Source organism: Larus michahellis, chromosome 5 (assembly GCF_964199755.1).
Source record: "Larus michahellis chromosome 5, bLarMic1.1, whole genome shotgun sequence".
NCBI lineage: Eukaryota > Metazoa > Chordata > Aves > Charadriiformes > Laridae > Larus > Larus michahellis.
Genome location: NC_133900.1, coordinates 39,535,222 through 39,558,406, shown reverse-complemented (window position 1 = coordinate 39,558,406; position 23,185 = coordinate 39,535,222). Strand labels below are relative to the sequence as shown.

The window sequence follows — 23,185 nt, the reverse complement described above, 5'->3', positions numbered from 1 at the left end:
CTCCAGCCCTCTGATCATCTTCGTGGCCCCCCTCTGAACCCGCTCCAACAGGTCCATGTCCTTCTTATGTTGGGTGCCCCAAAGCTGGACACAGTACTCCAGGTGGGGTCTCACCAGAGTGGAGTAGAGGGGCAGAATCTCCTCCCTCACCCTGCTGGCCATGCTTCTTTTGATGCAGCCCAGGATGTGGTTGGCTTTCTGGGTAGTATTACAATGTACAACCATTATTCCTGAATACTGCCTTTTTTTTTCATAAATATTTAAAAATTAACATATCTAGTACCATTATTTGACACACCCAAAAAAGTTAAAATGTGCAGCAGAAATTCATGGTATTTTACTTGCATTTTCTTTTCCTAGATCTGGTAATAATTTTCCATGTAATCCACATACATAAGCAAACCCACAGCACAGATCAAGAACAGCAAAGAGTTTGTGATGCCGTCTGAATGTATTCACTCAGAATATCTGATGAGTGCATTTGAGGGGTACATTAGCAAATCACATTAGGTTTCTGGATAAATTTCTCAACAAAAAATACACTCAGAGATAGAATATGTATCTCTATCTCTGTCTCTGCCTCTGCCTCTGTATCTCAAGTTGATATATTAAGAAGTGAAATATGAAGTGTATCCCGGTCTTTATTTTTAGCTACTAGTGAGAGGTGAGAAGTTCACCTGGTATTTCTGAATAGCACATTCAAATGCTATATTTTAAATACAGGGAGACATTACACTAATAAGACACACAGACACTCATAAGGCAGTTTATGCCACCTCAACATTTTTCCAGTTTTAGTGCCCAGGTCTCTTGTGAGCCTCCTCCTGAGCCTCCTTCCCTGGATCTGAGTCTCCATTGCATGATAAGCTCCTGTCTGTCCCCCTGTCATTTTTACTGAGGTTGTTTTGACTTAGTTCAAGTTTTACCCTTGGCCAAAATCTAAGAGGAAGGCAGGTTTCTCAGGAGTAGGTGAGAAGAAGCCATCATTAAGCATAGGGTCAGCATGGAGTTAACAACTGGTTGGGATGAGGGACAGCCCCTCCACACCACCAATGGGTATATTTGCACGACTCTGTTGCACGCATGCAAGCAGCCCTGCTGCGTGGCTCACTGCCAGCCTTGACTCCCAACTCCTCACCAAGCAAAGCAGTTTTCCTGAACGTTTTGTGCCGTGAGGCCTCTCCCGTGGTTCCTTGTAGCTGAAGCAGCATGTGTAGAGAGGCCTGGGGGAAGGATGTGAGCTGAGGGCTGGCAAGTCCAGTCTGATCCTAGTTCTGAAAACAGCCACTTGAGCGGCATTGGCCAAGTCCCTTCCACTTTCTGTCTTCAGTTTATCCCGCCTATGACATGACTTTAAGCTTGTTATTATTTATATATTTACAACATGGAATTAAAAAATATTCCTTTCCTCTCTCTCACTTTGACTCCTGTATCCACACTCTGCTAGGTCTGAGCTATGATTTGCCTCTTCCACTTTAGCTTTTGGCCACAATGATTTATTTTATGACAATCTTCTGTAATTACACACATTTCACTGGTATGAACTGGCATTTTATGGGTTGCTCACCAGAACTAAGATTAGCTTATTCTTCCAGTTGATTTGTTGATTGGTATCCTAAGTTTTCACAAATCATTTTAACCTCTTTGGAGAGGACCATCTGCTCCAGTGGTCAGGAGGGTCAGAGCTATCGAATCCAAGAAGCCTGATCTTTCGAAGAAGTCCTATGCCAGAATTCATCAGGGAGTCTGCAGAATGCCAGCACACAGTTAGATTCTCTGGGCCCTGAAAAAAAACTGGCAAGACTCATGCCTTTTGGGGCTCCTTTCCACTGTTTCCAACCCTCCAACTATCAGAAAGGGGCCTTAACAGTTCTCCTATTTTTTCTGACAATACTGTCACTCCAAAGCTAAAAGAAAAAAAGAAAAAAAAAGAAAAAGTGGATGAGGAAGGGACAGAGGTAGAATAAAGGTGGACAGACTGGAGGACCTGCTAAGTCCCTCAGTCCCTGGGACATTGCACGGGAAAAATGTGGGACCAGATGCTGGGACTGGCTTGTAACGAATTCAAAGGAGTTAGGTAGTCCGAGGAGCACACGAAGAGAAAGTGGAGCAGAGAGCTGGTGCTGAAGGAGAATGGAGTCTCAGCCAAGGTATCCAGAGGAGGAACATGAATGAGCAGGTTAGAGGAGAAGCAGGCACCACCTGGAAACTGGTGGCAGAGACTGGTGGTAGGACAGGAGACAGGGGGAGTGCTGGACAAACAAGGGCTGGCTCATATCTAGGGCACACAAACCAGAGTCAAACCCCAGACTCCTCAACTATTACTGTGGCAGCCTGCCAAGAGCAGGGCAGCTGAAGAAGTGAACTGTCCTTCTGTCCTTTGATCATGAATTAAAGTTAAATCCAAAGTTTATCTAGCTCTTGGCCTTTAGCCTTTCAAACAAACACAGGGAGAAGTGACTGGATGATTGCAACATGAAAGCAAAGGTACGGGCTAAAGGTCAGGCCCCAGTTCAGCCCTCAACTGGAAAGCCTGAGGAGCTCCTCCTTCACCCTGGCTTTATCCAGCAATCCCCTTTCCATGAAGCAGGAAACCCCTCGTAGCTTATCTAATGTTTATGATCTGTTATCAGCTTTTTCCAGTTCTTCTAGCCTTGGTGACCGAGTTTTACTTGGACCAGAGCTTAAGTTTTCTGGATTTGAAGGTCATCAGAGAGCTGCACCCTCCATCAGGGTCAGAGGAGTCCAGTGTTACACCGGTAGCCAGTACCTGGGACACAACCTAGCAATTTGTCACATCCTCTGTCAACGTGGTTAAAAAGGCAGAAATTCTACTGCTTGATGTGCTCTGACTGCTCTTGATTTTTAAGGCCTATTAAATTACAAAAATAATCTTCAGAGATTACTGAAGATCACAAAATCAAGCTCTTGCAAATTGGGAAAGCCAGAACTAAGGTGGCATGTCACATCATGTCTGAATGATGAAGGATGCTTTAGTTGTTGCATAGGTTGTCACGCATATAGTGAGTAAGTAAGACCAGGCAGGGCACAGTTGTCTCTTACTTACAGCTGATACCCTGCAGAATGAGGTGCTATTCCTGCTATCGTCACCCAGGTCACTTGGGTGTCTTGGAGCTGGCTGCTGGATGTTCCTCCTGAGACCCCGTGCAGGCACAGAGCTGCAGCTGCCGGCAGCGGGATCTGCACATAAGGTGTGCTCTGAAGACTCAGACTATCAAAATGAATCCCCAAAATAAATAACTGCTTTTTGACAACCTTAACTGAAAGTTGTGCCCAGGGAATGAATGTTTGTAATGCACTGGGGCAGCTGAGTGATGAGCACCATAGGAAAATCCTTGAACTTTAAACAGCCTGCAGAGCATCATCATACAATGAAAAGAACATACAGCTCTGGGCAGCTGTTTGCCTGCAGACCACCATCCATGCTCAATGTGAGGAGGAAGGGGTTTGGTGGAAGAAGCATCACGTGTGATCCTGGGGTAAAGCACAGCCCGCAAGTGTACCCACAAGGAGAGCACATGAAGGTTGTAATAGCAATTCTCGTTTTCCTGAGCACAGAGGTCCTAAGGTTGTGATCTTTGAGCAGAGTTTTGTATCAGTCGTGGAGGTTTAAGTTAGAGCTTGTTGGTTTGAGTGGGAGACTCTCCGTGGACCCCAGTATATTTTGGATGAAGCCCATTTTACTCGGTTCTGTAAAATAATTAATCCTAATCCTGCAAGACTTCCTCTCATTGTGGTCATTCCCTCCTTTAAGCATTTTATTGTCCTATGAGCTTTTTATAATTCTTTCATGGAACCGCTGCAACAGTGTGAACAAAACTGTGTAGGACTTGGAGCAGGGAAGCATCACCAGTCTTACCCTTGCTGAAGTTGAGAGCTGAGCATTTTGGTGTGTAATCATATTTATTATCTGCTTTGAGTTCAGGAGCTGCCTTACAGACATTTATCAACCAAACAACACAGCTATGGCTGGCTGATCTTCAAACTGAGCAAAGGTAATATGTGGTCTGTTTGGACAGTTGTTGCTGAAGTTAGCTGGGCTGTCTTGTTGCTGAAATCAGAAGAGGTTTGTTTCATCATACTATTACTGGCACTGCGTGGGATTCAATGGAAGACTTTACAAAGTGTGTTGCAGGGAATTGAAATAAACAAAACATCTTGTTCCAGAATAAGCTTAAGCCTTAAATATAACAGAAACTCTTAGTCATGAAAAACCAGGTCCTGGTGGTGTAGATGTTAATCGATGTAGCACCATCTTACTGAGCTCTTCTGCTACCTGAGGATATGACTCACTATTGATGATATTGGTATAAGTTAAGTTACGTTTAAGAGGGTTTTTCTAGATGATAGAGGCATGAAATGCAAGGACAGAAATGGGAGGAAACAAAGGGTCCAGTTCAACTGCAGTGAACTGTACATGGAGAGGGTTCAAGGCTCCTAAGGGAGAAAACAGGAGGAAACGGAGAGGAAAGGAGGATAAGGCAAAGCCTGGGATGGCTGCTGGAATGGATCCAAAGCTAAAATCAGCTATTTTGAATTAAATATGTTTTAAAATGCCAGAGTCAAGCTTAAACATGTCCCACTAAAGCAGAACATGATGTAGAGCTTTGTGAATATCATAAGGTTTTAAAAAGCCAAGAGAGAATTTTGTTCTTTCAACTGATTAGGCCCACATTTGCTCAAGTAAGGGTTTTCTTGCTTGTTCCTCTCACTGCGGTGGCAACTTTTGAGATGGGCAGCATCCCTCAAGTGTCTGAAAGCCATGTACAACACTGCCCAGTAACAGTCAGGCTTGTTATAGGGCTCACAGCAGCAGAACATTATCACCAATTGCCACATAGAAGCTATACCCATTATACAAAAATTTAAGGAGACATGACTCCTTAGGAAGATTTAGTTATGCTTAACATCTGTCCTGGGACATTTTCAAGTACCGCTCCACTGTGCTTTTCATAAATATGTGTTCATTTCAAACAAATGCTACTTGATAAAAATTTATAATAAACCATTTGTGTAAGAGACGGCATAATGTTAAACACATCATGCATTATACAAATGCCAGTAAAGTCCAGCTGTAAGAACTGGTGTAAACTGGGCTCTGCACTCCTCAGGAATTAATTTTGGTTGATGACCACATGGTCACAGATAGACTGTATCAACCTTTCTTAGACTACTACTTGCTTTGGAAAGGCCAGCAAATTTCACAGCAGTGGAACACAGTCACACAGAAAGGGCAAACCAATGACTTGCTTTTCCAAATATCGGCTCTTTGATTATGCTAGCTAAATGCCCATCGCACAGAGTGTGTGTTTTCCAGCAGGTAAGCATTGCTGGATCCCGCCAGGTCCTGCATACATACAGTTGAACATCCAGTTACAAGAAACTAAGCTTTAGACAGATTTTTTCCTGGAATACATGGTGTTGCCTGCATGTTGGTGTTGTACAAACTTATCTGGAGTAAATAACATCAGAAACTTGTGCAAGAGGCCTTAAGTAATCACCTAAGGGGGAGGGGAGCACTTGGCATGTTTTATCTCCAAACAGAAGGGAGCATAATGATTAATCTCAGCTTTGCATTAAGGTTTAAATTGCACCAAAAGACCGGTGAAGAGCATCCTTTCAGTCTGAGTTCTTCTCACTATTCTCCTGAAGATGATATCAATGAGGATCCTCTGTGTGTTGCTGTGCCTCAACTTAGCCTGGGTATGAGTTTGCTTACTTGATTCTTTTCATATCTTTATATTTTGAAGAGTAAGCATTTATTTAATGTTCATTCATTAGTTAGATACATTTTGGCTATCACCTAACTTGTAAAATTCAATGCATACACATATGCACAAGCTTACTGTAACCACTTCACTGCTGGACTTTCATCAGTAGTTTTTGAGTATCCAGTGCTCTACTTTTGCTTAATTCGGTTTTGCTGAATCTGCCTGGCTTCAGGAGCAGCAAAGTATGTACATTAACATGAATTCATAGATTCATAGGTGATGCTTTAAGTCTTAAATCTAACCGACTGGATGCTGGTGGCTCCAGACAGCCAGGAATTTTCATGTTTATTAGGGTGAATGACTCATAATACCTTTATTATAAAATACGTATCAAAAAAAGAAAGGATTCCTGTGGCAGCAACATCAGGTTAAACTACAGCTAAGAATCAACTTTTAGATAAGGAAAGAGATAGACTTGATTTTCAACTATGCTAATATAACCTTGCTCTTTTCTCATTGAGGTCTTAGGTCATAATCTCATGTTAGATTCTTTATGTTTCTCTTTGTGACTGTTTTTTGAAGAATGTGCATGTTTTAACAAAGGACAGAAATTACAGGAAGCGGATGGGCCAAAACAGAAGCGGTCGCACCGGAGCTGTCAGTGCTGAAAGGGCACAGACCACCTAAAAGTCAAATTTCTATTTGTTACTTTTAAGAGGCACTTGGGCCACATCCTCAGGATGCATCACACCAGCGTGAATCTGCTGATTTTAGTAATGACATTCCACTTCCCCAGGGCTGAGGTTCTGGCCCTGGAGGCTAGAATTAGGAAAACTGTCTCTGCCTTAGAATTAAGCATTAATCATAATAATAATTAATCATTCATATCTTCAAGCATTAATTATGCTGGTTGAAAAGAAGATAAAGTATGCGGAGGAATCCAGTCAGACCTAATTACATCTCAAGCCCTAAAACAGGGCTTTCTTTTATGAAAAAAGAATTCTTTTCCAGTCTTTCACTAAGTGATAACACAGTAGGAATCCTTACAGTGTTTTGGTTTAGAATTAGTTTTGTATACATGCACTTACTCTTCTCATGTTGGAAGAAAATCTCAGTATATTTATTTCTTTTCTTTCCATTAGCATAGTGAAGTCCATCCATCACTGACATTACTATTTTTATTACGATGTTATTAGCTTTCTTGTTCTTTATGCCAGGCAAAACACGCTGCTACAGGCTTACAGCTAGCACTGTGATTAAAATCAGAAACACTGTGGGGAAAACTCTCTTCATATACATCTTTAAGCCGGTTTTGTATAGATTGAAGGTGGTAGAATGAAAATAGAAATTTAGAAATATTAGAAATAGAACATGGGATTTTTTAAGTGTTTGCTTTAACTTAACCAGTTTCAATCTAATTTCAAGTTAATTTTATATTTACATGCAGAATACAAGGTATCTGTGGAATGATATTATCATGATATATCCTGCGCATCACCAGCTCCCTGCATAGCAGAACTGATTTTAAGAGATGAAAAGCTTTATTCTGACAAAACAAACAAAATTGTATCTTACAAGAAGTGTCAGGAATAAAATCCTTGTGGTATTTAGTGTGATGCTTTCCAGATGGCTGTAATTGCCATACATCAGCTATGCCACTGAGTGTTTGAGGACGTTGGCATTATATTTCTGTTGTCTTGGCACCTTTTTAGTTAATCTCGGTTCTGCTCTTCCCCTTTTTTCCTCCTGGCAGGCACAAGACGGAGAGAGTGCCTTCGAAAGGGAGGGTGCAGGAGTGCGTGGTCCCAGGATCGTGGAGCACATGTCCCAGTCCTCCTGCCAGTATGAGAAGAACTGGCCCATCTGTGCGGACGATGACTGGGTGAGCAATGAGCTCTGGGGGTGAAAGCAGGGCCCGTCTGTAGGATGCTCACAGATCTCAGCTGCATCACTACGATGGGCACCATGCAGCCAGCACACCGTGGGGCTTTAGGTCTGAGGGAGGACAGGCAACGCTTCACGTCGGGGCAGCCTGGAGAGATCTCCTGTGGGGAAAAAAAAGAAGATGGAAAAAAATGAGGAGAAAGAAAGAGGAAGAAGAGAAGTTTGCAGGGCTGCAGAATCAGAAGAGAAAATAAGTCTGGAAAAGAAAGATGACATAAAAGGCAGCTATTCCTAGAAAAAAAAAAAGGAGGATTTCTTTTCAGAATTTTGATATTGCCACTTTTGGAGTTGGTAAAAAAGAAAGGCAATGGAAGGAAAGATGTGTGACAAGGAAAAGAAATAGCTAGAAATAGCTTACACTTCACTGGTTACTTTTTAGGAAGTCAGATGACAAAGTGTTCAGGAAAAGATTCATAACAATTGACTGGATATCTTTGTGTATAAACTGTTAATTTGTCTCTCTCTTGCCTCTTGCATCTCAGCCCATCTCTGTGCTACATTTATTTGATGACATCTTGGCAAAGAGCTTTAGTCTGTAAGAACATTAAGCTTATCTGAGGAAAATTCTGCTTAAATAAGTTGGCCTCTAACGTCCTTGCTCAAACTGGGCAACAGACTTCTTACAGCAGCCCTTTGGGAGAGAGACAGACATATACATACATATATATATATGTATGTATGTCATATTTCACCCCTGAGGAACAGCGGAGAGGGAAAATTAAGGGTTTACTTGTTCCTTGCACACCCCTTCTGGCAGGTGTCTGCGGATGCGCTTCACTGATTCCATCACACCAGTGCCAGAGGCATAAGAGGTAAAGGATCAGCCCCCAGGTGGTTTGTTCCAAGTCACACAAGTCCTTGGCGAAGTCGTTGGATGAACAGGACAGGACATCTGAAGAGAACTTGCAGAATCTTGCCCTAATTTTTTTTTTAATGTGTTTTCGTTGTTGGCCAAAATTCTGCAAACCTAATGTTAAAAACAGGTTTATTTATGAAGATTTTGAGACAATTATTTCCCTCTTCCAATTTTAGGGTACAAAATGTCCATCAGGCTGCAGAATGCAAGGACTGATTGATGAAACGGACCAGGATTATAATCACAGAATAGATAAAATCAAGAAGCTGCTTGCAGAAAATCAAAACAACTATAAAAAATCCAATCGGATAATTGTGGAAACCATAAACGTACTAAAACCAAACTTGGACAGTGCTCAGCGTGAGTATCTTGCACCCAGTTTTATTATCGATTGTGGAATTATTTTTTTTGTGCATAAGAAATACGCAGTGGAAATATATGCTGCACTGGACCTCATTATCAAGAGCCAGAATAAACATAGTAATACAAAATTCTTAACTGTTATCTGGTAAAAACTAATTAAATTTTTACCTGCTCAGTACTATGAGAAATATGTTCTTAATTACGTGTTTTAATTGCATATTTTAAACTACGCTATTCTTTTAGGAAAGAAAATCTCACGTGCACGGGTGACTGTGATGCATTTCTGTTTCAGAGACTGATGAGACTTACGGTCACTTGTCGGGAGAACTGAGGCGGAGAATTGTGACATTGAAGCAGAGAGTTATCACTCAAGTAAACAGAATTAAAGCTCTGCAGAGCAGCATCCAGGAACAGGTGGTGGAGATGAAGCGCTTGGAGGTAGGTAGCAGCTACATAATTTCCATTCTTTCCAGGACAGCTACAGAAAGAGGGTCTACCCATTACACGTGGTGAGCAGTGCTGCCTCTGGAAGAAAACATGATGCAACTCCCACAAGATCTGACTTGCTGAGGCAAATCCCCAAATGATTTTTGGATTTTCTTTTGTGTAGCTTGGTTTTCTTTTCCTGCTCAGGAGGACTCCTGGTCCCATCAGCCCTCTCAGATGGGCAGCAAGGATGTTAGATCTGCTGATAACTGGCTCTGTGTGAGGCATTTCTCCTGCTGTAAGGAGCTGCTGAGCAGCTAGGATGACGGGGATGTGCCCTGTCCTTCCCCGGTGCTGCCACCACTGCCCACAGACAGTGCTGGCATTAGAGCCCGTCTTCCCAGGTTGCGGCCAATTCTGCTGATGGTAATGCAAGGAAAAGTCCTGTCACAAACAGCAGTTTTGCTCAAAAGCCCATTTTTATCCCTGGATCAGAGATACAGCGTTTGGATCATTTGGGAAAGCAGTGGTAACCCCAGGATGGCAGGCCTCACAGCAGGGCCATGACAAGCTCTGGGACATGTCCAGTGTCTTCCCCTCTCCTTGGAGGACCTGTTTCTGCCCCAGTCCCCAGGGAGTGTGCCCAGCTCTGCAGCACTCCCTCCAAACACAGGAGGACACCCCTATGGCTCACGAATAAAGGGAGCAGAGATTGGGAACATGCTACAACATATTTCTCCAGGGAGTTCCTGTGCACTGTGCTATTGCACATGTCGTATTTACAGTGGAATAAACCCAGGAATGCTTTCAAAACTGAGCTTTGGAAAAGCTTAGCTGTAGGTGGGAGGTACCAGGGCAGCTCCCACCTTTCCCCAGTCCAGTCAAAGGATACACTTGCTTGAGAAAGTCAGGAAAGCTCCCTAACCAAATTATTTCTCTCCGTTTATATAGGTGGACATTGATATTAAGATACGATCTTGCAAAGGAACCTGTGCTAAAAGCTTTGATTACCAGGTGGACAAAGAAAGCTATGACAACATCCAGAAGCAGCTTACCCAAGCCAACTCCATCAACTTGCACCCAGAGCTTCAAACAACCACCTTGAGCACACTGAAAATGAGGCCACTTAAGGACTCAAATGTTCCTGAGCATTTTAAGCATAAGCCTCTGCCTGAAATGCAGGCTCTGAACATAGTTAATAACATCAGGCAGATGCAAGCGGTATTAGAAAGATCAGAAACAGACACGAACCCCTCCCGAGGCGACAGCTTCTATCCCATGGCAGAATCAAGGGGGGATGGACCTTCACGCACCAGCAAATTAGTTACTTCTACTCATGGGAGAGAAACCCATGGTCTGGGAGACAGAACCTCCTCCACTGTTCGTAGATGCACCAAAACTACCACCAAAAAAATTGTCACCGGCCCTGATGGCCCTAGAGAAGAAGTAGTTGAAAAAGTGGTTTCTTCTGATGGCTCAGACTGCTCCCATTTACAAGGAGGAGGAAATGTTGGAGGGGAAGGAAGCGTGTATCATGTTGGTGGGACAGATGGCTTCCACAAGCTAGACAGTTTATTCCCTGGCATGGAATCATTTTTTACCCCTGACTCTCCATCCACCGCTAATAGGCACTTTGCTGGATCTAGCAGCATTTCAACTAGCAGCCACGTAACTGGCACAGGCAGTAGTCACTTAGGTACTGGAACATCCAGTCATTCAGGGACTTATGGGGGGAAAGGCAAATTTACAGACTTAGGAGAGGAGGAAGAAGATGACTTTGGAGGACTTCACCTTCAGCCATCTGGATTCCCATCTGGCAGTGCAAGTCACTCCAAGGCTGTAGTGACCAGCTCCTCTTCTAGTTTCAACAAGGGAGGCTCCACTTTTGAAAGCAAATCACTAAAGACCCGTGAAATAACTGAGCAGCTAGGTGGGGTGCAACATGATCAGAGTGCAGAGGATACCCCAGACTTTCAGGCACGCAGCTTCAGACGGACAAGAGTGAAGCAAAGGACAGCCAACACTGGGAAAGGTACACAGGCATCACACAAGTAGTTACTGAGGTAGTGGAGCCAAACTCCATCCATAACCAAACTGACACATTGGTTTTAGATACTGCAGTACAACAGTGTAATGATAAAACGCAAGCACTGTGTCCGTTTGTTGCCACCTCAGAAACAAAAAGGGAAATATTTCATTAATACTTGGGTATCACATAGACAATTCACAATTTAAGAAGTATGTAAAGTTTTCTTATCTCAATTCTTTCTAATGTTGCCTGTCACTATACCTAGGGTAGTCCAAGACATGTTTAACAATTTTCCTCAGAGATATTGGTACTTGGATCCTCTGAACCTTTTATTAAATTTTGCTGATAACTCCTGTCAAACCAGATCAACTTTTTTTTTTAGACTGTGATGATATCCGCCAGAAACACACTTTTGGTGCCAAAAGTGGCATTTTCAAAATCAAGCCAGCGGGATCCAGTAAGGTTTTGTCAGTTTATTGCGACCAAGAGACCACTTTGGGAGGATGGCTATTGATCCAACAGAGAATGGATGGATCAGTGAATTTTAACCGGACCTGGCAAGACTACAAGAGAGGTTTCGGCAGCGTGGATGGCAGAGGGCGAGGAGAGTTCTGGCTGGGCAATGAAAACATACACTTGCTGACTCAGAACGACACTCTCCTTCGGGTAGAGTTAGAGGACTGGGATGGAAATGCTGTCTATGCAGAGTATATCGCACAGGTAGGGTCTGAAGCAGAAGGGTACCCCCTTGCCGTGTCCTCCTACGAGGGGACCGCCGGGGATGCGCTGATCGCCGGCTGGCTGGAGGAGGGCACCGAATACACGTCCCATGCCCAGATGCGGTTCAGCACCTTCGACCGGGACCAGGACCGCTGGGAGGAGAGCTGCGCGGAGATGTACGGGGGCGGCTGGTGGTACAACAGCTGCCAGGCGGCCAACCTCAATGGCATTTACTACCTGGGAGGCCACTACGACCCCAGGTACAACGTGCCTTATGAGATCGAAAACGGCGTGGTCTGGCTGCCATTTAGAGCCTCTGACTATTCCCTTAAAATTGTTAGAATGAAAATCAGGCCCATAGAAATGCTGTAGAAAAACAGGCTTTTAATATGTCTGTTACAACTACAAGTTTAAAAGATTTTTTTATACATATATATGAACATGATGTATTTTTACCCTGTGAATTTGAAGGCAACTGGACACATCTGTGGCTTAAAAAATAAACACTGATTAATCATTAACAGAACAGCTCTTCCGTCTTATTTATAACTGACAAACCCTTTCAAGGAAATATTGATTTTTAAAGCCCTTTTTATATAGACTTTGTCTGTGTCTTTGACCATGTCTATGTCTATGTCTTTGGCAGCTCACACCTTGACTGGAGATAAAAATATTTATAATTTGAATTATTAACTTTGTTTAAGCGTGTTAAATAAGTAAAAGAATTTAGAATTATGTTCACCATGAACTCCTGCTTCCACTAACATGAACCGTGAAAGTCTGATCGACAGTCACACTTCTAGGCCATCTCCTCTCATTTCCATTTCGAGGGGAGCACAACAGCAGCAGGATTCCATTCCCAGGCAGAGCGTGGGTGGTTTGGGTTCTCACTTTTGGCACACACCTAACATGGAGTACACTTTGATAAATGATGCATGCATTCTAATACTGACTTTTAAGGATATCCTAAGCTTTGATTTTACAAATACGGAGGTAGACTTTCAATCCCATTGGTAGTTTCCTGTGCATACTGTAGCTTTGAAATAAGACAGTTCATGATAACTCATCAAAATACAACTCCCAAAACAGGCAACTATTTTCTAGTGACCACTAAAAGGTTACGACTGTAACCAGCACAAGCAAAATGATATAACGTGGATGGTTATAGTATATATTTCCTTGGTTTAGAATGTTTTTCGGCACATGTGTCAAGCAAGGACTTTTCTACAGATGAGGGGTTTAAATCAGCAACTTGCTGACAGTGTGTGGTAAGGATTTTTTAGGAGAAATCTGGATGCAGGAAAAACTTCTTTACTTTGAGGGTGGCAGAGCACTGGAACAGGCTGCCCAGAGAGGTGGTGGAGTCTCCTTCTCTGGAGACATTCAAAACCCGCCTGGACGCGTTCCTGTGCAACCTGCTCTAGGTGACCCTGCTCTGGCAGGGGGGTTGGACTAGATGATCTCCAGAGGTCCTTTCCAACCCCTACCATTCTGTGATTCTGTGCATGGAAAAACAGTTATATTGATTACACAATTACACAAGAACATGCTGTGTTTACCTTTATACCTTATGACATAAAATTACACAAGCATTTACTCTGTTTAATATTTCTGTGCTTCTATTGGGAAACAAGCATGAGCAAACTTTCCTTGCCTCCAATCTCACTGGCCAGCGTGTTTCATACCATTTAACAGTATCATCAAATACTGGCAAAGCAACCCTCTTTTAGCCCTTTTTCAGTGTTCTCAAAGACAGCCACTGTCTAACCTTTTTGGCAAGTTTGCTGAAGACCAAAGACATCTTTACAGCCATGTGCAGCAAAATGTCTGTGCTTTTGGAAAAGGGGTTGCTGCTTTACGCCTTGTGTTTTTGTTTCCTAGCCTCAGCGGAAGCCTGCCTGTGGGGATGCTGAAAATTTGTGCTCAGTGAGGTGCTGCCATGATGTCTCCTCCTTGTCCTCCTGGGTTCCACGGTTTAAATCAACATGAGAGGTTTCAGATGGGATCCATCTGTCACTAGTGATCTGGGTCCCTTCCTTTGTGGAGGAAGGCAGTCCCCTCTGAGAGATGTTTGATCCTGCCTACCAGGGCTGGGAAGTCCTGTCTTTGGGACAACATCTGCTCCTAGCTACAGAGGGAGCCTAGCTTCAATGAAATACCCAACCTCCACCTACCCTATGATTGGAGTCACTCTAGTCCAACAATAGCGATTGTGTGAAAGGCATACCAGCCAGGTCTTCTAATATTCTAATATTCTAATTCCGATAAAAGGATGGGGGATGGTGGAAGGGATATTAAGAGGCACAGGATGTGAGCAAGGTCCCAGGAAAGGGCATATTTTATCCAGCATACAGGATTTGAACTAAGTGACTGGTGACCTACTTATGTGTTAGATGCTATATTTTCCCTTTATTCCTTCTCAACTTCTTACACAGGTAGTTACCATTACCTTTATAATATAATAGAAAATGACTGTCCCTTATTTAGTGGAATGTGTTTGCTTCTTCCCAGATAATGCATAAATACTTAGGAATCAAGCGAAGAAAACTTTAGTTTTAAGGCTTTATTTAATTTTTAGAAAACTCTTAAAAATAATCCTCTCCCTCTTCAAAGGTGGTATAGAAGTCCCTTGTAAAATAGTGAAACAAGTTGGGTTTGCGTTTTTTTTATCAGCATTATTCTATAATAGTTACTTCTGTCTTGTGAACAAATGAAAAATGCAACAAAACACACTTGTGAGTTATTTTCATCAGTCAGACTTTGATTTGCGGTTGACATAGCTTTTCACTTTAGGTCACAATATGCTCGTACATACATATTTGGTTCTCATATGTAAAGACAAGCCTGAACACTGTGGCTAAAAAGATAACCATGTACAAATATTAAAAGAAAATCCCTGATTCTGCACATTTTGATAATGGCTAGTGTGGAAAGTATGGCCTGATTTTCATGCTCATCTTCTTCATTGAATACCATGACCCTTTCCAGTTCATCCATACAACACCATCATCCGTACCATGTTTTGCCATATCCCAGCTGTAGGTCCCTCCCCAATAGTATCTGCCATTGGGGTTGGCTGAGTGGCAGCGGTTGTACCACCATCCACCACCATCTTCTTTGGAGCACTGTTTTCTTGGATCAGTGGTTAACCTGATGAGAGAAAAGCAAGTGTTAAGAGTGACAGAAGAACAAACAGATGTGTTAAGCAAACAGATCGACGGAGTACATACACCTGCCCCTGTACTGAAATTGTCAAACCATAATAAACATTTAATATCCTCTCTGAACTTTCTGTAAAATATTGACCATCACAAGTGTGTGCTACACAGTGCACTTGGAAGATGAAGCAGCTAAGAAAAACAAGTTAATGCATCTCCTTGGGAGTGTCATCTTAGTTTACTGATTGATAACTACAATTACTTGCAGTTCATAATGATAACTGCAATATCAATGCAACTGAAAGATATAAAACGATGAGAAATGCATGCCTTCCCCAGTCTAAACAATTCCTTTATTCATTAATACGTAATTGGGTATTAAGATAAAGACATAGCACACAATTTAGAGATACAGTGCTAAATTGTGTACTTTACAACTGAGCTCCTGTCTTCTAAGTAGGCAGAACTTTGTTTTTTAAACAGGCCATGCTAACAGTCTCTTTCCTGAGGACCCATTATGTGTTACTGGAGTGAGTACCAATGTTCCTACTTAAGAAAGACAGTGTCCTCAGCACTGCTACCATCAATCTCTGACAATTAATCTATTGCATCCAGATTTGCTGATTTGTCTATGGTAATGTCATTCCCGGAATCAGTAAAATTCAGCATGCTTGCTTCTTACTTGATTGTGGAGCAGTACTAACCTAATAAATAGTTTTACCTGCCCTTGGCTAAGGCAAGAGAACTGCATGGACATTTGGCTGGTAACTTGCAGGGATAAAACATATTTTAAGATACCACGAAATACTATGAAAACTAACAGCAAATTAGAGAAATATTCTATATTCAGCTCTACTTTAAGCTCCATTTTTACTTTAAATGTCTAATGCAAGTACATACCATCCATCGTTGTCTCTGTCATAAGTACTGAAGAACATGCCATTGTGAATTGTCATTGTCCTGTTTTCTCCATGCAGTTGTGAAGCGCCATCCATTAGCGCGTTCCCTGCATTGCCCTTGTAGTTACTGACTGAAAGTTGGTACTTGTTTCCTTCATTCTGTATGGTGAAACCTCCATAATGAGCTGATACTTTGTCACCATTCCAGTCCTCCATTTCAATTAAAACTTCAGTGGGCCCTATTTTGGTAAGCTGGCTGATTTTGTCATTCCCAAGCCAATATTCACCTGAGAAGCAACCAGTGAGAGCTCTGTGAATAGACTTCACAATAAAATTCAAGGCAACTTTATGATTTGCCTATAGGTCTGCCAAAGTGGACTAGTTAATTTAAAAAAAATCAAAGAACTTTGAGAAATATAAGAAAACAGTTTCAGTAAGAAGAGCCCTTTCATGCTTGGTGTTTTACCTGGGGTATCACAGTAGTTCTTCCCTCCACTCTTCGCAACATTTCCAAATCCTTTTTTATATTGATCCCATACTCTTCCAAAATTAACACTGCCGTCCTGGCGGTTCTGAATCAAAGTCCAGCCTGCAGGAGCGACAGTATTTAGATTAAATTGCCGCTAAGAAAGAAGCATGAAACATTAAGATACAGCCCCTTTATCTTCATCTCAAGGCAAGTGGAACATACGGCTTCCTTGCAGCAGGTCTGAATTTTCACTGCCTATGAGCTCAGCCTTGCCATTTTTGCTCATACTCAAATAGCGCCTTGCTTCATAAGGAATGCTGGAAAAAGCAGAATTTGAAGGACTTTTTACCCTGATCTTTTATCTAGCATATAGCAGCAGAGTAAGAAAAGAGCCAGGCTGTCCTTGTCTGCCCACCCATACATTGTCCATTCTAGTCATAGTCAGATCCATTTTTATTTACAAAGCCTATCCCAGCAATTTATTTGCAGTTTCATTATATAAGTATCCTAATGAACATCTGAAGATGTCCAACAAGACCTGTCTGAACGAGTCAATCAGACTTAATTCTCAAGTAATTACAAAAATTATAAGTCCATGTTCGTTTGTATAAAATGCAAATTACTAATACGAATGTGTGTAGCATCCATATTAATTAGTATTTTTAAAACATAGTTATTTCACACTAACCTCCATTATCTGTTTCCATGTCACAGTATACTCTGTATGGTCTGCCGAAAGGATCTGGCTGGATGAGGTACATTTCAGATACCTCGCCTCCCTTTCTGATAATATCCTCACATTCTGCAAGAATAAACCAGAGACTCTGTTACTGAAAGAGCTGATTGTTGTTCTTCAACAATCTTCTTATCCTTCAGTTTGCTGATTATAAGGGAACAATTTTAAATATATATAAATATATAATTCTACTTCCATTTTGATTTCTGTGATACATCATGTGAAAGAATCAGGGAAAAGAACAGTGTTCTACTTTTCCAAATGGGAATTTTTAAAAGTTCAAACTGAGTGATGGAAGAATGTATACTTTCCGATGACTTTTTGAACTAGACAAGCTTGTGAAAGAAGAACCTTTCTTGACTGAAAAAAAACAAAGGTACAACTGATAGTCACAAATGTATCACCTCCACCTTACAAAGACCCTGAAGCACATATTTCTTTAAAATGCTACTGGCCACTAATGAAGACTGATATTGGGTAAAAGGATCTTTGGTCTGACCAGTACAGGTGTCCATAAGAGATTTTTTTCCTTTAGGACCACTTTCCCTCTTTTCTGCTATCCTAATCAATGACACAAGCTTCAGAGGCATGTTCAAAACAATTGAATGATGCATCTCTCAATTTGCACAGTGATACAAATGGGAGAAGAGCTGTCATTATAGTTGAATGAGTACCTTTGCCTGAAACCACTGGAATATTACAAGAAACAACACATGGGGAACGGCAGTAGTCCACCTGGGTTGCAATGGCATTTTCCAGTTTTTGTATCTTTTTGTGTAAAGAATCCACAACTGCACGAAGGACCCTGAGGCTAGACGGGATGTTATTGTCCAGATTATCCTTTATATAATTATAATGCAGTTCCACTTCTGTGTTGTACTGAGAAAGTATATCGTCATTGTCTAGAAAAGCAAAGAGATGAAAAACAGATTATTTTTCAACATGTTTTTCCAGTTACGAAATAATGAAGAGCAATCTGTAAACACAATTTGAGAAGCCACTTCTTTCCTTAGCAGGAAGGAAGTATAGGCATTTGTTTTTGCTTACTTTTCCAAAGTGCGCAAAAACTTTGCAGACATTCTCAGGAAAGTGGTACATGTGTATTGTTATTTCTTTGCTAGCTAGTACATTTATCAGTGGTGCTATATTCTGACAAAGAACTATAATTAGCTTCTTTCCAGGGAGCCATGGTGCCAAGCCAGGAGCTGGGCATAAAGGGATTGGATGGATATAGGAGAGCAGGTAAGGGGGGAACACATCACCCTTACATTTAGGGGCCTCATATGAATCTTGACTTAGTATGAGATCCATTCCTCTGCCTCTCTCAAAGGATTTTTTTTTAAGATTTAAGAGGACATGGTCATGGAACCCTACTTTTCTAGATATTCCACCGTCTTTCAGATTTTTTTTTAGGAAGTCTAATTAACAAGTAACAGTAGCAATGCCAATAGAACTGCAACACCATTTACACTAGTAATTCATAGAAATAGCATACCTTGTCTTTGTTTTTGCCTCTTTACCAATTTATCGTCTAGAACAGTCACGTATTCATAGAAAGTCGTAGAGGTATCAGACAGTTTGCTCACTTTGTCCTTTAGATCACGAACAACTGCTTTCACATTTTTTTCCTGTTTTACCAGTGTAGTTTGCAGCTCGCATCCAGTTGGACACAGCACTCCCTTAAAAAATCAAAAAGGGCTGTGAATAAAAGTCAAGATAAAAGGTTTCTAATCCCATCAGTGAATGACCGTACCTCTGAACACACTGAACAGTTAGCAATGTGAGACCAGACATTTAAGCATCTAGGTAAGGACTCAAGACATTCAACTTCTACAACGAAGCTGCAGTCTGAAGGTCAGGAAGGAGCCCAGACTCCCCCAGGAGGGCTCTTTTGTTGAAGCTCTTGGGGAAAGCCCTCTCTCTTCACAATTTTTGGTCTACTATCTACTTTTCACTTTTCTGCATTGTTAAATATTCATGGTGTTAGGCCACCTGAACTATGACTAAAGCCTGTCAGAAACTACCTGGTGCCTGTGCATGTTTATATCTACCCCTGTCCTCTTTCACTAGCCTCGGAGAATCAACTATGTTCTCTACACCTTATTATATTTATCTCTTGTGAAACCAACATACGATTCATTCAAAAATTATCATCTCAAGAAGCTGAGCACCATTGCTTCTGCAACAAGCGCCGCATCCTCAAGGACAGCAGTGTTTTAAAAAGAGGTGGGAAATTCTGAAGCCCCGTGAGAACCAAAATACCCAGGCAGCAGTGGGGGTCCACCACAATCATGTATTCATTCGGTTTTAACAGACTTCATTTGTTGGAAACCTCCATGCTCAAATTTGCCCTCAGACACTAAGATGCCTCTCAGCATTGTTACAGCTTGAGTTTTCCATCAGAGAGCACAGCAGGGAGTGTGATAGACTCTTGCAAGGCAGCGAGGAGTATGGTAGGTCTCAGCATGCTTGGATGCTCTTCTGTGAGAGCTGGGGCAGGGACTGAGGGTAGATTATACTTACAGTTCGAAACAAATTTTAAGAAAAACATGGGAGGTCATTTTTTTTGGTCCCTAGGGTTATAGAATCACAGAATCATAGAATGGTTAGAGTTGGAAGGGACCTTAAAGATCATCTTGTTGCAACCCCCCTGCCATGGGCAGGGACACTTCCTACTAGACCAGGTTACTCAAAGACCCGTCCAAGCTGGTCTTGAACCTGGTGCCTTGAGATTATCTGAAATTCAAGCCAGCACTTCTGAGGAACCTTTTTCTGTCCTTCTTAATAGTTACCCATTCAAAGCCACGTGGAAAGCACAGGCTAACCCACAGATAATTCCTTTCCTCATTTACGGTTCAAATCTCATCTCCCCATCTTCACTGCATGCTGTCTGACTGCGTGACTAATCCCATGGACTCTGTGGCATTACTCCTCTGAATGCAGTCCTACCAAACTCAAGCACAATGAAGCAAAGTTGGGCTGCTTTAAATGAACGACCTTCGCTTATTTGGCAACAAAAACTCCATGTTGGGTACGCTAGAAGAAAAGCACAGTCTGTTATCAGCTGCATCAACAGGCAGACACCCACCAGCTCCTCTAGAGGATGCTTGCAGCCACCAGCGTCAGGGTAGACGACACGTTCCTTCTTGTCGCTCGGCTTCCCCCGCTTTGGGGGCCGGGGCTGGTACCCCCCTCCGCTGATGGGAGGTGCCACGGGTCGGAGCGTGGGGGCCGATTCCCGCCTTTTGTCCAGGGGTCGGTGGCCTCGAACATCGGGCTGGGGGCTGTCATCCTGCAAAGCCAGGGGGAGAGGAAATTCTCTGAATCTGGGATTGCTATTGTAAAATGCTAGGCACAGGGTGGAGGCATCCATTCAGCACTCTTCAGTGTTTTTAACAGCAAGCAAAACCATGGAATGGAATGGAAAAAGTAATAATGGAAATATTATACTGATATTATGTAAAAGTCATTGTTATGCCCTCCCTTGTAAGACTAGTCACACTCCCTTTATCTAGATATAGACAAACTAAAAAACCTTCAAACCAAAGCAAAACAATATTTTAATAGCTCATTCTGACAAAGAAATAATATTTATATAGTTCAGAGCCACTAAGCACCGTGAAATTTGAAATAGTAGGATAAAAAGAAAGTAATTAGACATTCTTAGGGCTAAGAAGAATATTCAGCATCACGTTATCAGTGTCCTAGCTTTTGATTGAGCTACAAGAAAATTTGTAAGGCCTCAGAAAATCAGGCCATAGTCAAATACATCATCAGGTCTCAGGCCACATGCCAGCTATTAACTGATGGAATTAGGAAAAGCATTCAATAACATCTCTCTGGGTAGGTTTTCAGAGCTCCGTCTGATGCATACATTCCCCATCTCTGCCAGAAATGAAAAAGTCTAATAGGCTGAGCAAGGAAAACAGGCCTGGTCTCTAAGCGCTTGTTGAAACTAAAACATTTGAATTAATAGTTGCTTGAACTACTGAATCAAAACCTTCAATCATCTCCAATCCCGCTCCAACTTAGCTATAAATAACAACCATTTGAAAGGATCCAGGATCAGAGGCTTCAAGTAGTTTCAAAAGTAGGCAGCATACAAATCACAACATTGCTGAAAATTATTTAGCATCGTAGTGTTATCAATAGTCAACGTACCAACACAAATACTTAGATTGTATAACAGAAAATAGTCTCATTTCTGATTACCCTTTGAAATTACTATTTCATTTTTGCAGGGATTTTCAAAATATAAAAAATGTACTGAGATTCTAAATTGTATTTCCCATTAAAATATTTTACTTAAACAAAACTAAATATAGGTTAAACTATTATTTTAGATTGATCCTCATTGCTTGCCTTTTTGTTTAACAATTGTTACTTCTCCATTTCCAATGTAAAACTATATGAATGGGTAGTTAATTTTTTTTCAATGTCTACTGAATCCATAGAAAATTTTTTACTGTCTTTGAGACAGGACATGATTAATTGCACTTTTCTACTCCTTTGCACCTGATATCAATTGTCTGTAATATCATATGTCAACATTGCTAAATTAATATCTTTAAATAAATTCAGCAAAATAACTAATCTTACCATCAGATATTCTTCATTCCCTACAGAAAAAGAAAATAAATACAAAGACAATATATCCAAACTCAGAAAATAACTATTGTGCAGTTACATATACATGAAGAAATAATAAAAAGGTTATTTCTTTGAACACCTCAAGTGGAACATGAACATGCACTGGATCATTTTTTCCCCACAGCTTCTAACTTAGCTAACTCACATAAGCTAAGTCATGCATGCAATTAAATGAAATTATTAATTTTCACTATTATAATTATTAGTCATTATGATCAGTATTACAACCTCATCGTCATAGTCACTAGAGGCCTGAGATTTAACAGAGGAAACACAGAGCAGGAACAGCAGGAGCAGTTTCATGGTGCTGGATTGCTTGAGCAGCTCAGTGACCTTCTCCCACCAGCAGCTCTGACAAGGAAAGGTCCCCTCTGTTCCTATATATATAGGCAGCAACCCTAATTTCCCAGCTTGACAGTGATAGGACCAGCCCTTCTGAGCAATCACTGTATCTCTGTTAATATTCAACCTTTCTCTTCACTGTGTGCCTGAATACATTTGTTGTTGAGCAATTTCTCTGAACAACTCTTATCTACGTGTCCCAGAGACCTCTGTTGATGCTGGCATCAGATAGATGTTTAAATCCTTAAAAGCACCTCCTGCTCAGATTACACAAGGTTACTGTTTTCTCAAAAATCACAAGTCTTTTAAAACAGTTGAAAAGGTGACCATCCTTTTTTTTTTTTTCTCTGCTGAAAATTTGAACTTTCAGAAATATCATATTAAATTTGAACTAAACTCACATCATACAGATTGCTACATTCTTCTAAATAGTTCTGACAGTACCTGGATAGGTATGCAAGTCTTTGGGTCTCTTTTAAGTAGAAGAGCAACAAAGAGTATATTATGTTCATTATATCATTAATAATTTTGAATTAAAACATTGTTTTGATCTAATTAAAGATCAGAAGAATATTGTAAGCATAAAACAATGCTATTGCATTACATTAACAATATGACATTGTAAATGAACAAAAATAATTAAATTTTACATATTAATTTGCTGTTTTCCTTTCTTAATACAAAAAGTATATCTGTCAAACTTTATTTAAATGTTTTTAATAATCTGATAAAACAATACAACATGAAGTTATTTGTAATCATAGTGGAATACTCAAACATGCTTTCTGATGTTTTTTAAGAGTATGGCATATCGCTGCTCTCATATTTGCAGAGTTTTAACATTTCAGTGTCTTTATATAC

The 23,185-nt window shown here is 41.2% G+C and overlaps 2 protein-coding genes across 5 annotated transcripts; one reads left to right on the top strand and one right to left on the bottom strand.

The window, feature by feature from the left end:
* Positions 1 to 5,601: 5,601 nt before the first annotated feature.
* FGA (fibrinogen alpha chain) lies at positions 5,602 to 12,596 on the top strand. The gene is made up of 6 exons (XM_074589723.1): positions 5,602 to 5,724; positions 7,486 to 7,614; positions 8,709 to 8,892; positions 9,188 to 9,333; positions 10,273 to 11,353; positions 11,733 to 12,596. The coding sequence occupies exons 1-6, from the start codon at positions 5,674 to 5,676 to the stop codon at positions 12,440 to 12,442; spliced, it is 2,301 nt and encodes a 766-aa protein (XP_074445824.1). The 5' UTR covers positions 5,602 to 5,673; the 3' UTR covers positions 12,443 to 12,596.
* Positions 12,597 to 14,618: 2,022 nt separating this feature from the next.
* Positions 14,619 to 22,344, bottom strand: FGB (fibrinogen beta chain). 4 transcript variants are annotated; one of them, XM_074589721.1, is made up of 9 exons: positions 22,211 to 22,316; positions 21,932 to 21,951; positions 20,421 to 20,624; positions 18,828 to 19,011; positions 18,007 to 18,234; positions 17,285 to 17,398; positions 16,594 to 16,716; positions 16,129 to 16,414; positions 14,619 to 15,220 (listed from the first exon to the last, which is right to left on the bottom strand). In XM_074589721.1, exons 2-9 carry the CDS (start codon positions 21,932 to 21,934, stop codon positions 14,992 to 14,994), a joined length of 1,371 nt encoding a protein of 456 aa, XP_074445822.1. In that variant the 5' UTR covers positions 21,935 to 21,951; positions 22,211 to 22,316; the 3' UTR covers positions 14,619 to 14,991. The 4 variants fall into 4 exon arrangements, with proteins under 4 accessions (XP_074445822.1, XP_074445821.1, XP_074445823.1 ...); XM_074589720.1 differs by lacking the exon at positions 21,932 to 21,951 and having other exon boundaries at positions 22,211 to 22,344; XM_074589722.1 differs by lacking the exon at positions 22,211 to 22,316 and having other exon boundaries at positions 21,932 to 22,174.
* Between the last annotated feature and the right edge of the window lie 841 nt (positions 22,345 to 23,185).